This window comes from Sceloporus occidentalis, unplaced genomic scaffold (genome assembly GCF_023333645.1).
Source record: "Sceloporus occidentalis isolate IW3139 unplaced genomic scaffold, rSceOcc1.0.p SCAF_1, whole genome shotgun sequence".
Classification (NCBI taxonomy): domain Eukaryota; kingdom Metazoa; phylum Chordata; class Lepidosauria; order Squamata; family Phrynosomatidae; genus Sceloporus; species Sceloporus occidentalis.
This window is the reverse complement of record NW_028316981.1, coordinates 36,879,467-36,894,755: the sequence shown is the minus strand read 5'-3', so window position 1 is coordinate 36,894,755 and position 15,289 is coordinate 36,879,467. Positions and strand designations below refer to the sequence as shown.

Sequence of the window (15,289 nt, the reverse complement as noted above, 5' to 3'; positions counted from 1 at the left end):
GTTATTTACTTATTCCAGAACAATTTTGAGCATTACATAAGGAAGAGCAGCAAGGGGAGCGAAACTGCACACCTTCATTAAATGTGTTAATTTTTACTTTGAGCAAAATGCCCCTTGTAATTAATGTTTCATGTGTGTTGTGTTGTAGGGCAAGCAGGAAATAATATTTCTACATGAAAGTATTACTTTCTGCCCAGAAAATGCTATTCTATATACAAATCAACTACGTGTGAATTTTGTGAAGAATAAGTCTGCAATTGCCACTTTTTCTGCATAGGAAGCAGTTTTTCTTCACAGGATATAAGACTTATGTACATTCTACAATGCTATTTCCTGGGAAGAAAATGCTGTTTCCTTTGAACAGCAAACATGTGTGAATTTTGCACACAATAAGTTCCACCTGCAAAGATCTTTATCATTCCCTAAATGGCTTGGGCCCAGGGTACCTGGAGGACCGCCTCTCTCCGTACAATCTGCCCCGTACACTCAGATCAACTGGGCAGCAATTATTAAGAGTTCCAAAGGCTAGACTAGTTACTACCACCAGGAGGGCCTTTACCACATTGGCCCCCAACCTCTGGAACTCGCTGCCCATTGAGCTCCGCTCGGCCACCTCCCTGGCCGAATTTAAGAAGGAGTTGAAAACATATCTTTTCGAGCGGGCTTACCCCTGACTCTATCCCCCGGTATATTTTCTCACCCCTCTGTCGTCAGCTGGTTGAGCTGGCATGAGTTTGCTTGTTTTTATTGCAATGTTTTAATGTATTTTAATATGTTTAATTGTATGGATTTTCTTGTTGTACACCGCCCTGATTTTTAGAAGGGCGGTATAGAAATAAATTTTTATTATTATATTATTATTATTATTCCAGGATTCTTCGACATTACGCACACACACACACACATTTCCATCCCTAAGCTATAGCTCCAGTTTTTTCCATCATATGCAGGCTCAGTATGAAACATGGGGTTGGGGGGAAATCCCTCAAAAAAAGAAGAAAAAAGCAGATGACAGGACAGGTTGCAGGTCTGCAGATCTTCTCTTTTCCCTGTTTGCTCACATCTGGAAAGCAAACTGGCAAAGGAGTTGCTCAGTTGCCATGTGGCTTTCAGTGACTGTCAGGCAACTTTTCTCTATTGATGCCCACAGGTGCACTCTCAGATGGTGTCTGTACTGGCCAGAATACTCCAGGAGCATCCCAAAGTATCCTGGCCCTGGAGCTGCCCTGATGTTCTCCCATTACCTGGGCACTCCCATTGTGGTGCCGTGTGGCTTTTCGCACATGTCCCACTGTGCCACCTCCTGCAGCTGCCACGGCAGTGAGTTACTCACTATGAGGTCAGAACAAGGCACCAGTGAGCACTTTGCACAGCTGCAGCTGCATCACGTTGCACAGCAGGATGTGTTGTAAACAGCCATGCCGCACTGCTGCAGAGTGCTCTAGACCTTCCAAGAAGATCCATAGAAAAGGTGAGTTCCTTTAATCCATTATAAGAGAGATATACCCTGGGTTCAGTGCTGAACTGGCCATACCTGTCCTCCTATATTCATATAAATAGGATGTGATTTGCAATTCCTAAGGCATGGAATACAGAAAGGGGGGAAACCACATTTCAATTACTATGGCTTAAACACAATTACTTTTCCCAACTACAGTAGATCTGTTAAATCAGTGATGATTCATTCAGCAATTGATGCATTTATTATACAAGATGAGGAAACTGGATTTAGGACTAGATCTACCCAGAAAACAGAGGAGCAGCATAAATACACAATTGAGTTGAATTTGACAGGAAACTTCAGTCAGTTTTTCAATAAGAGTGCTACAGAATGTATAAAATACATATTTCCAAATGTTTACTTCTCATGATCACATTTTATATTATTGACCATATACAGTCAGCCCTCCTTATCCATAGATGTTTTATCCATAGATTCAAGCATCAAGCAAATTTTGGTTTTGCCATTTTATATAATGGTCAGTGGCATTCTTTTTAATGGGACTTGAGCATCCATAGATTTTGGTATCCATGGAGGGTCCTAGAACCAAACCCCAGCAGATGCCAAGGATCCATTATATATTTAAAAATGTGATGTGTGAAATGGTCCCAAGAGTATTCTTTTATTGTCTGTGTGCACAACGGGATTCAACAGATTCTCCTAGCAAAACTGAATTTGAATGAAAGAGAGGTTCCTGCTTTTCTTCTACTCATGTTTCATTCACCTGTACCTGCATGCATGATGCTCGAGAATGTGTGTTCAGAGTCTGACATTCACTCTCTGCCCGGTTGTTTTGATCTTCAAATTTATAAAAGCCCTGTAAATAAGAAAAAGAGGAATTAAGACAGAAATAAGGAAAGGAAAGCAAAGCACAAACTATTCTTTAATGCTTGTGGTCTTCCCTAGAATGAGCCAGTACACACCTTGGTAAAATATATATTTGGATTAAAATGCCCCGAAAGCTCCTAATGGAGTGGCTGGAGTGGTTCGAGGAGATGTAGTTCAAACAAAGTAGCTCTTCTAGTCTCTACCAGACATGCTTAACACACTACAGTACTAACCACTTTTAAATGGAACAATTTGCCCATTCAGAAAGGAATTAATGAAAATATTAACCATTATGGCTGCTCATCTCCCTAGGTGCTCGTTCAGCTTCTGTTTGGAAGCTTCTTCTTCTGCTTTACATTTGTTCTTCTGCCTTAGATTATAAATGTGTACAGAAAATATTATTTTAATAATGTAATAAAATTACATTAAGCCTCTAACTTTTATTCTCACATGTAAGGATGAATAATTTCGTTTTAATAATAGCTTTCACTCCATTGTGGTAAAATACAAATATTTCCATGTGCTGTTCTCTGCACATTCACACATCCTGCAGTATTCTGGGGAAATTATGATGTGCAGAAATAAATGTGTGTGTGTGTGTGTAGGGGAGGGGAATTGCATGAAATTTTTGAGTTTTGCACACACAAAAATGTCTCCTGCTCAGGAAAACTATTTTTATACGAAAACATGCATGTGTCATTCTGCATAGAATAACACCCATAACATTTCAGATTATGTGAATAGCAGAAAAACAATTCAAGAGATTAACTGCTATGTTATCTTCCTAATGGGTTTTCTCAACCATCAAGAAACCTTGTTTTTAGCTGGGAAATTAATGATTCATATTCTGACTATTAACACTTTTGGAAGTTTCACAAAGCAAACAGAACAAAGGTCAGCGCAGGGAGACAACAGTTAAATAATAGCACTACAGAAAGTCAGCAGCAACACTAAATAATTGTGCTTTAGCTCTGTATTTCTGCATACCATAGCATTGGACAAGATGTTCTTTGTGGTACCTTTCAACTCTTAAGATTCTATGGTTGTATGATTCAGATTTCATTCTATAAAATCAGCTGGTATGTAAACGGTGCATTAGCTGGATGTACTAAACAGAAATTTAAGAATATATGTTGGGCCACAATTACGTGCCATAGAAAAACATACACAACTCCTATTTGAAAACATATGTAGAGTTTTAAAAATCCTATTTCTGGACAAAGCCACAAATAAATTAACATTAGAAAAGACTTGCAAAGACCATTCTAGTCCAAGGTCTTTCCCCCTACAACTGTGGCTATAGAATGCCCACAGAAAGTGCAAAGACAATAGTAATGCTCATAGTGAAGGTTTCATAAACTATTGTTTTCCATGCATCTATTTAACTCCCTTCACAAGCCCTCTGTGCAAGTGGCTACTGCCACTTGTGGGAGGAGATGAATTTCACAAATCAATTACCATGGTGTCACAAAGCTTCCACTGTTGATGGAAACTCTGTTCTCATGCTTGAGCTAGTGTCAGATCTATTGCTTTGATCACAATTATGTAATCCATTGCACTGGTGCCTTTACTGCTCATGACAGATTTATTCAGCTAAGGGTGCATCTACAATGTAGAAACAATGCAGGTTGGCAACACTTGAAGTGCTCTAGTTTCAGCCTATGAAACTCTGGGATCTGTATTTTCACAAGATATTTAGCCTTCTCTGAAAAAGAGTGGTGGTGCCTCACAAAACTACAGATCCTAGGATTCTGTATGATGGAGTGATGGCAGTTAATGTGGTGCCAAGCTGCACTATTTCTACAGTGTAGATGTACCCTAGGTATCTGTTTGTCCTAGGTGTTCCTCTACTGCTTGCAGGATTCCTTGCAGAATGTGCCACCACTAGCAGAAGACTTTTTTCTCCACTTCCATTACAATGAATACAACCTTGTCTCATAACTGTACTTTTTTTTCTACCTTAAAGCTAGTCACAGAAACTAATTAAAATCAATAAAGCTGGAAATTTTCCAACAAAAAGGACATGTTATTTAAATTTAACTGAAAGACTTCCATTGGGGTTTCTGCATTAATTTAAATTAATCATTTGTAAAATGTGGAGCTGTGTTAAAGATCCAACAAATTTTCAATTTCTCAGCAGATTGTCTATCCAAAGCATAGTACTCCTGGATTACTGAAAAGCTGTTAGTACCTCAGAGTTGAATAATTACAATATTTAAGTTATAAGACTCAAACCACATACTCAATAATATGTACATTAACGGTTTAGTAACAGATTACCCCCACTGCCCAAACATGATAAAAGATCCATATTACTGAAACTTTCTACCACTAAAATCTGGAGGAATTCAGAACCCTGTGCGAACACCTAAAATCTATGTGAACTAAAGAGTAAAAAAAATAAGTGGAACAAGGGATTGGGAAGTAAAATCATAGATGGCATTTCCAGCTTCATTCTGATAAGGCTTTTAGTGTAAGATTTTTAACTTAAACTTTAATGGCAACTTCACATAATAGTCAAGGTCCCCCCCCCCTTTTTTTTTTGTTCTAACTGAAATTTAATTGAATTAGCCTTTAAAGCTTTTTAACAATTAATTAAACATACAAACCTTTTTATAACTTTTTTATATCTGCTTACATCCATTGCGAATCTACTATGAATTATTGTGAAGTTCCAGTGTTAAGGCTGAGATAGCAAACATTCTTAACACTTCCTAGTCATGCCCCTTGCTGTGTATACACAATCCCATTAATCTCTACCATGTCCTCAACTCACCTCCCTATAGTCTGTTTTCCCACTCCCCTAAACTAAAAACACACTTTCAGAGTTGGGAAGGTTTAACAGTCCCTAGCATTATGTGGTTGGCCTTTTTTGCACTTTTTCTTGCTCTATATATCTTATTTGAGATGGTGTGATCAGGCCATATTTTAAAACTTCGAGGTCACAGTTTTATAGAAAAGGAAATTATTATATTGGCTATCTTATTTTTAGCCCTTTCCTTAAATTTCCCTAACAAGGGTGAGTTTTGCTTATTTTGCATGCTACATAACAGATTTGATTAGTAAGAAGAAATCAAACGACTGAATATGTTATTTGCATTGTAATACTAAAGTGTGAACTCTTCCATAGTAAACCTGAAAATGGTAAATACCTTGCTAAGGATGATCCACATAAAGATGAGAAAAGAACCCCACTTCTCAGGTCCAAAACACACTGCAGAAATAATCCAGTTTGAGACCACTTTAACTGCCCTGGCTCAGTGTTAGGGAATTCTGGAAACTGTAGTTTTGTGAGACATTTAGCATTCTCTGACAGAGCACTCAGGTGCCAAAATAAACTACAGGATTTCCCAGGATTCCCTAGCACTGAGCCAGTGCAATAAAAGGTCTCACACTGGATTATTTCTGCTGTGTTTTGGACCGCAGAGATAAAAAAGGCTAGCAATATGATTCAGAGTTTTGGAACATTGTTCTTAGCAATGTGGGCTTATTTAGAGAAGGTATGATAAAAATTTGCAAAATTTGGACTGCCATGGAGAAGCTGGACAAAAAGAACTTCTCAGAACATTAGATGTATAGCTCGCTTAACAAAACTGAATAGCACTAGAATCAGGACAGACAGAAAAATGAAGTTTACTTACTTTAAAAAAAATATGTACACTCCTCTTCATTATAAGATTTCAGAGTGGTTTGCAAAAATTAAAGATACAACAACCATATACAATGGCTTTTCTTGTATTATTATGATCATATTTGTACTCTTTCTGACCTAGTTAAGAACAATTTTTATATGATTGAATCATGATTTAATTGCAAATACAAACACTTCTTTGTGCCAGATAAATAGAATGTGCCACTATGGTGGTAATTGTCACTGATCTAGAATGATTTACAGAGAGGGAAGATAGAACTGTGGATAAAATATAATCTTGGAAATAAAACTACAAATTTAAACAGCTGTATGGAGCTTCTGTGGCCATTGTTGGCTAGCCCTGAGGAGACCAAGAACAGAGGAAGGCTACTGCATACGGCTAGCTGCATCTGTCAAAAATAGGACACAGCTCCATATTCTAGCAGGCTAGAGTGGGTTTTATGCTCCGTGCAAATGCCCTGGCATGTCAACGGCAAAATATGAGTGTGTGGTGGAAAAACTTGCCATTTAAATCCACACTGAGTCGTAATAACATTATCCCAGAAAGTTAGGGAAAGAAACAAAAATGCCTTTGTATCTAAAAGGTCAGTTGCATCCGCCCCTACTGCGTATACTAATACAAGAACACAGAAAAAGTTCTAACTACACTGAATGAAAGAAAGGTTGGTTTTGGTTTCTTAAACCATGTTCACCTTTCCTCTAGACCTTTAGTAATGTCTTCTTCTAAACAAATGGTATATAAATAGTTGTTACAGGGGAAGTACAAAGATGAGTAGTATTTTCTTTTTGTTGCTATGGGGAAGGAGACCTTTCACCATTTAAAAAATCAATATGTAACACAAAATGTCAGTTATGGTCTTACCTCTTTTTCACAGTTAGAGTTGAGCGTAAGCATAGCCATGGGGCTGTTCGGGGCGCTGCTCCCTGTCCCTGGGGGCATAACATGTTCACCTGGCTGGTTTGGGCATGGTAAGCTTAGTGCCTGGCTGGTGTGCTTGTTTCCTAATGTTGTAGAGAGGTATTGTTTGACTTGCTGCCGTTGAGCTTGTTGGATGTGATACTTGGTAGGGTTTTCCAGGTGAGTTTGCACCTGTGAACACATAAACAAGAATAGCCTCATCTAGTTAGCATTTGTGAACTCAGCATTTTAGCATACACTGATTTCGGTACAGTTTTAAAGGTTGATCTAATATCGGTTTGAAAATAAAATAAAATGCACATGTACACAATTCATTCAGATACACTGATTTTTTTAAAAAAACCATATAAATAAATGTAAATATATGTCTATTTTTATTTTAAAAGAGCATCAGGTTTTATAGGACAATAACACAAATCATCCAGGTCAATAATTTCAAAATGCCAGTAGCATATCACAAATAACTAACATGGAAATAAATATTAAAGATAAATCTTCGTCGTCGTCATCATCATCGGTTCCCCCCCCAAACTGGAACACAGTTGGAACACAAAGTGGCTTACAATTAAAAACATACAAATGTAAAAAGAAGAGCTGATGTGGGAATGGATTATGAGGGATAGGTATGTAGTTGAAGGTGAGCATATAATAAGAAGAAGGTAGTTATAGGCAAAAGAATAAGGAAGGAGAGAATGATTGGAATGGAAGAATAAAACGGATAAGGTAAAAGGGAATGACTGATTGAGAAAGAAGAAGAAGGAGAGGAGTAGTGTAAGAAGGAGAAAGGATAAGGGATAATTAGATGAGTGGGAGAAGGAAAGTAGGAAAAGAGAGAAAGAATAATTATTGTTGATGTGGTTGTAAGATTGTTTGTTCTTTTTTGAATTTTTAAAAATATTTTAACAAACCAATAAACATTATTATAAATCAAAAACATACAAATGAATTATACAAACTATTAATTGCACATTACCCCAATTTAAAAACCCCTAAAATTATATAAAATTGACAAAATGTGTAGAAAAGAGCAATATGCTTAAGATAGGAACAGAAAACAAAGTTGACAAGGAATACTAATAGTCATTAAAGTCTTCACCCTTATCTATGTTGACCATCTTAACATAAAAATGAAAACAAACAAACCAGACGTTCAATCTCAACCATGTATGTGGTATTTAAGTATATATACATTGCTTCACTGCAATGTATTTCATCATGTTGAATAGGTTTTATTTGATTCAGCAGCTTCTGTTGTCATTCAACTGTAATAAAGTGAAGCAGTATCATGCAAAGAACCTGTATGTAACTAAATTCTTTTTAAATTCTAAATTCTACCTATATAGAAACTAGTAAGGAAATATAATTTCTATTATGTGTCTTTACTGTTACATTTTACTGTAAACTTACAGTAATGTAATAATGCATGTGAGTGTGTGACCCTAGCTGTACACAAATAAGTGGGTGCTGGTATTCATGATTGGGATAAATATTATCATCAGATGTATATTATATATATATATTTTAAAATGGTAACTCACCTGGTAATGATTATATTCAAGCATTTCCAGCATGACATTTATATATTCTTAGCAAGGCCAGGCAACCAGTTTGGCAGATTTCCTTTTATTTTTCTGCGACTTCTGTTTATGCACCATGAACAAGTTATCCCCGAAAATGGCACAAACAACTTGGGTATAACAGCTCAGGCTTATAATAACCTAAACTAATTAGTTATGCATGTAGAGAAACAAACTGGTCACACAGATGGTTTTCTCTCTTTTTCTTCCCTTCTTCTTCTTCTTCTCTCTCTCTCTCTTTTCCCCCCTTTTCTGTACACAATGTAAGTTTAGCCTGAAAATTTTGGTACTTAGGGGTTTTTTATCCATGGCTTTGACGTCATGGTTTTTTCATAAACATAAAGGAGCCTTTTACAGTGATGGGTTATCAAAGTCAGATTGATAGTTTGCTTAAGGCCAAGTCACTATTCAGCTTTCGTTCCAGTCATGCCAGCAGACAATGGTATTTTTCTTTAGCAATAGCCTTTCTTGTTTTATGTCTGCTGTTAAGACGACGCTGCAGAAAAACCACTAGGCAAATTTCTTTGCCATGCACGCTACTGCTAAGAAATGTTGCATCCTCCTGATAAGATGGGATTGGTGGTGCCTCCATGTTGGTATTCAAAGAATGGCTACATCCTCCAAAGGTATAGGCAAATGTTTTGGCTGATTCATCCAACAAAACCATCTAATGGAGCATCTGTACTGTAGAAATAATGCAGTTTGATACACTTCCAGCACTGTTGCTCCTTCCAATAAAATTTGGGGATTTGTAGTTTTACAAGGTCTTTAAGCCTTTTCTGCCAAAGAGTGCTGGTGCCTCACAAAATGACAAATCCCAGGATTCTGTAGGATGGAGCCATGGCAGTTAAAGTGGCAGCTGAGTCTCCCTCATCTATAGTTCTGAAATGTGAAATATTTCAAAATCCAAAATTTTTGCACATGACTGGCTTAGATAGTGACACCTTTGCTTTCTGATGGTTCAGTGTACGTAAACTTTGTTTCATACACAAAATTATTTAAAATATTTATAAAATTACCTTCAGGCTGTGTGTACAAAGTATATATGAAAGATAAATGAATTTCATGTTTAGACTTGGGTCCTATCTCCAAGATATCTCATTATGTACAGTGTGTCCGTGTCATACGCAGGCGCACTTTATGCGGCTTTCAGCAAACGCTGAAAGCCACGCAGGGAGAGGGGGCGGTGCATCCCATAAGGATGAATGGGGCATGTGCCCGTGGCACACACACGCCGCCATGCCACCACATGCATGAGCCCCATTCATTTAAATGGGGCTCGAGCATAGGCGGTATTTGTTTTATGTGGGGGAGTCCTGAACAGATACTCTGTGTAAACAAAGGGCGAACTGTATATGCAAATATCCCCAAATATGAAAAATTCCAAAATCCAAAATACTCCTTGGTCCCAAGCATTTTGGATAAGGGAGACTCAACCTGTTTTTCTGTATTTCTACAGTATATTTGTGTAGATGCACCTTAAGACGCATATGGTCATGCTGAGTGGGATGATGGGACATTTGGAGGGCACACAACTCCCATCCTGCTGTCAAATATACTGATTGGAAAGGACCAGTGGTCTTTACATGGTATAAGATTCTCATGATCTTTGACATATCCCTCAACAGTACCCCTCCCTGAAAACAATAAAAATAACTGTTATATTCTGCCAAAGGCAAATCAAGTTTCTACGTGCAGTGCATCTTGATCTGCACAGAATGAGAACTATTTGTCACATAAACACTTCTCCTCATCATACCAATCACTGAAAAGGATTATTATCAGAAGCTGCTTTTCAGCATTCAATGAAAATAAAATATTTCACTTGCTAAAAGACCAGTTTGTGAGAAAGACAGAAAGATTAATGATCATGCTTTATTAACCCTAGTCTGTGGGTAGCAGTTTCAGCTTTCAGATCATGAATGTGTATGTGGTTATTAGCACAAGTAAATACAGTTGGCCCTCCATATCTGCAGTGGATACCAAGGGCCCATTATACAAATATATTCATACACTGAGGATAACTAACAAGTTGTGACGCAAATCATAAACTCCCCTAAAGCTTTTGATGGCAATCATTAATTCTTATTCAGCTCTACATTTCCTAAGTGAGAATGGTCAAATGTATTTCAAGAAGATGGTCAAATGCTGAGAGAATGTTCACGATTTGGCAGTTTTCTGTGAAAAATGTGTATGTGCAAAAAAGTGCAAAACTAAGTACTTTGCAAAATATGCTATTTTCTGCACAATGCTGTTTTTCATACAAATAATATTTTCTTTTGCAAAAAAAAAAGTCCCTGAATGCAAAAATTATAGGAAAATGCACATACACTCTGATAACCTTGCCCAGTGGGAAGAATATTTTGAAAATTCTTTTGTTTTGCACGTAACATTACATCCTTAGTATGAATAGGACTTGTGACTAATTCCTGCAGCCTTGCAACACTGTCTTATATCTTATGAACTATGATCAGGAAGATCATCATGGAAAGAAACTTTTGTGTTCCCTTCTCTATTCCCGCAGCTCCCTCTCACTATTAAAGAGCCTAAAGTTTCAAAGCAATCCTAGGCATGATCTGAGATGGGATGTGAAGAGAACAGCATCTCCCAGGCAAGCAAAGGGATCCTCAAGATTCTATAATAAAGTCCCAGTTGGATGCACAAAATGAAGAGGCACTACGGATCATATTGAATACATATGTTGAGTAAGTGAATGCAGCAAAAAGCATCAGAAGGAAATCAACTTGTGTTTTACAGATTCCAGCAAAGCTTTGTCTGTTTAGATCCTTAAACAATCATGGTTCTCAGTCTAAAAAAAATAAAATAAAAATGGAAGTGCCACAACATCTGTTTGTCCCAAAGTGTAACCTATACTTTGGATGACAGACAACTGTCAGGCGACAATGGAGATTTTCACAACAGTGCTTACCGTGGGGTAAACACCAGTAAAATGCTGGTAAAACATCAGGGAGTGCATGAGTATGAAAGCCTGACACGCTTCTGAAACGTCAGGGAATCGTCCCCTCGCCTCTAACATCCATGAATTGTTCACAGAACAACAATTTCCTATGAACTGAAACTTTGTGTTCATAGGAAATTGCTGCTCTGCGAGTGATTCAAGGACCCTCGAGGCAAGAGGACAATTCTTTGATGTTTCAGAAGTGTCAGGCATGCTTCCCTGACATTTTACCAGCGTTTTACCAGCACTTACCCCATGGTGAGTGCAGGTATGAAAATCTTCAATATGAAGAAACATAATGTTTTCTCATTTGCAAGGTCAGACAAAGCTGCATTTTATCATCCTATCTGTTTAATTTATATGGAGAACTTATCAGATAGAAGCAGGATTAGACTCAGAGGTAGCAGATATGAAAATTGTGGGAAGGAACAGCAACAATTTAAGATGCTCAGAGGACACCATATTACTTGCAAAAAAATAGCAAGGACTTGGAATGACTGCTGGGGAAAATTAAGGACAAAAGTGTAAAAGCAGGGTTATACTTGAATATTAAAGAGACAGAAAATAATGACCACGGATGATTTACATAACTTTTAAAGTGGGTAACAACACCATTGAAATAGTTTATCGTATTTACTCAACTATAAGTTGATCTCAGTTAGAAGTTGAGGACAGTTTTGGGGGCCAAAATTATGGATTTTGATATGTCTTGTGGATAAGCTGAGGGTAAAACTTTGAGACATGTAACAAAGGATGTAGCAAAGGAAAAGAATGCCAAAGAACTTATAAAATTCCAGCATGTGTAACATTGGACCTTACTGCACTGCTCCCAGGGAGGTGATGGGTGCATGATGAAAGGGAGCGGGATGAGAACAGAATGGGTACTATCACCCATTTTACTGCATGCCGGAATGCCGCCACTGCCGCAAGTTCCCATTGTATTCCTGATCCGTCCCAGATGAGGCAATTTTCAGGAACGCTTCTGAACAGTTCCTGAAAATCACCTCCTCTAGGACAGATCAGGAACACAATGGGAACTTCCGGCGGCATTCCAGCATGCAGTAAAATGGGTGATAGCACCCATTCTGTTCTCATCCCCTTCCCTTTCATCACGCCCCCTTCACCTCCTCGGGGGCAGTGCGATGAGGTCCTGTTTGTGCTCAAACTAAAGGATGATGGATGGATGGATGGATGGATGGATGGATGGATGGATAAGAGAGTACAAAGGGGTCACTGCTTCTAGACAGGATGATTCCTTTTTTTAAAAAGGATGATTCCTTTTTTTAAAAAAGTAAGAGTTAAAGTTTTGACCCATGGATATTGACCCATGGATAAGTCAATTCAAGTTTTGGGGACAATTTTTTGACTAAAATGTCTAGATTCATGAGTATATACAGTAAGTGTTCCTATGTCCTGGGTTATAATCTGAAAAATTCTGAACTCTAAAACACTTCTGGTCCCAAGTTTACCAGATAAAGGATATTCAACCTGTATTCTTAAATTAATATTGTACCCAACCTATTTAAGAATGCAGTTTCATTGGTGTTTGGGTTGGTTTAATACAAATATAATAATTAAGAATGGCTTCCTGGTTTTAAACCTATAGCCTTGTTCAATGTAAACTACAATACATTATATCTTTGAATCAGCATGTGATGTCCTGTTTCCACTGTATATAAAGGAGATGGATGACCCCATTTAGAAAAATGAATAGAAATTTTATATACATTAGCTTATAAAAGACACAGTGAATAAAAATGTCACTATTAAACCCCAAACAGCTTTCTTCATACTGGTATATCATTTAGTTAACTGTGGTAGGCATGGGCAAAAAGACATACCAGACTTCAAGTATGACAATATTCAAAGGAGAGGAAGCTTATGAAAATGAACTTTTGTTCCTATAACATTGCCGTAGGAAGTTAGATTTATCATTATAAAATTCAAATACTTTTTAAGTCTTTGCTCTCATTTCAATGGAACTTTTGTTTCAAAATGTCATGGGATATAAAGGAAAAGGTTAAAAAACTATGATTTTAACAATTAATGATGCCAAAACACAAACCACACCAACCCACATCAACTGAAAAGCGTTTCATGAGCTATATGGGGCCTTTAAGGTTAGACCTATTTCACTGGAAAACCAGTTCACTCAGTGAGAGTCAGTCCGGAAACAGGATTTTGAAACCAGGTTATAACCACATTAAAGAGATTTTCTTTTGTACAGACATAGAGCAAACCTCTTAATCAATGTAGAACTGATTTAATGCTTGAATCCCAATCTCCTTCTGGCACAATTCAAAATGCTCTTTAAAAAGTTATTAATTTTTACTTCCAAAAACAAAACAGGAAGAAGAGGCAGAAAAAAAGTGGAAAGATAAAGAGGAAGAGAAGGCAAAAATGCACTGAATATAGTCATGGGCTAGGTATAACTAATTATTAATAAATGCTGATGTTCCCTCCATCCCAAAAAATCTAATTGAAGTTGGCAACATGAAAATACACTTCATGTGTGGATAAAGCACTAAGATTAGCCAAGCGTTGAATATAATGAACATTTATTTTTCCAGCCTTAGAGTGTACATTTTTTTGGTAAAGAAAATCCCAAAAAACTAAGCAGCATCCTGCCACATTGTTGTTGTTTGTCATGTGACAACCTATGTGACCCTCTCACAGAGTTTTCTTAGCAAGGTTTGTTTGTTTGTTTGTTTGTTTGTTTCCAAGGCTGAGTTGGGATTCAAACTTTTGCCTCCTGGAATCCTATTCCAATATTCAAACCACTATATCACACTGGCTCCCAACCATGGTAACCATCAGTTAAATTCCAAATCACAGTGATGTAGGTGTACAATTTAGAAATATAAAAGACTGTTCTAATACAAAACAACTGTTGCATTGATATTGCCAGCCAGCTGTTAAGAGGATGGTCTTAATTTTTTTTAGTTATTTCTGTTGTTTACTTCTTAGTATTAATTGGTCTTTAGGCATTGCTCTGTTTGATGGCTGTTGAAACTGACCCAGGTTAGTGTTTATGCTAATTTCGGTTCCTACCTTGTTTAGTATACTGATACTTCTTCAGTCTGGGATGAGCAGAGTTGGCATGTTACAGGAACTATCTGAGCTTAAATCCTTTCCTATATACCACAAAGAACTTTGAATGTTGGTATGACAATCCCTTTGGTTGAAACATCCATTGATATGATGACCCTTATCACATAGACACTTACATGGGTAAAACACTGCTGAACTGTTGCAGAAGTGTGAAGGTGGGATCATCCGTTGTGTTTCTAAAACGTAATTGAGGCTTCCCGTTTTCCTTCCGCGAAGCGTTCGTGGAGAAGCCATTATAAAAATAACAGGATATCCCATTATTTAAAAAATGGCTTCTCTGTGAATGCTTCGATGGAAGGAAAGTGAGAAGCCTCAATTACATTTTAGAGGCATGACGGACAATCCTATTGTCAGGCTTCTGCAACAGTTCAGCAATGTTTTACCCACGTAAGTGCCTCCATGTGATAAGGTCCTTAGTCTCTGTTTATTTTTCTCATCCTTCAAAATGGGATAGGCTATTTGTTTGATTGGTGCTATTTTATGGTCCAAATTGTGGTACTTGTCAAGATTATTTAGGAAACAAATCACTTTCTTAAGTATTACATTCACTTTGTCTGCTTCTGCTAATGGCCTAAATTTCCAGCTATTGTTATTATTTATTATTATTATATTTATTTATATCCCACCCTTTCCCCAAAGCTGGGATTCAGAGTGGTTTACAAGATTAAAACAATACAATTAAAAGATAGAAAAATGTTACATTAAAACAGAATTAAATTATTTCAATATTAAAACAGCTTGC

General features: G+C 37.2%; 1 protein-coding gene across 5 annotated transcripts in view; it reads right to left on the bottom strand.

Moving 5' to 3' along the window:
- Window positions 1-15,289, bottom strand: part of MITF (melanocyte inducing transcription factor) — a 204,435-nt gene that overhangs the window by 19,658 nt on the left and 169,488 nt on the right. For all 5 annotated transcript variants that reach the window (XM_089519450.1, XM_089519422.1, XM_089519440.1 and 2 more), the window contains 2 exons: window positions 6,844-7,071; window positions 2,232-2,318 (listed from right to left, as the gene is read on the bottom strand). In XM_089519450.1, the coding sequence (XP_089375576.1) occupies window positions 2,232-2,318; window positions 6,844-7,071 (315 nt within the window). The remainder of the gene's footprint in view (window positions 1-2,231; window positions 2,319-6,843; window positions 7,072-15,289) is intronic.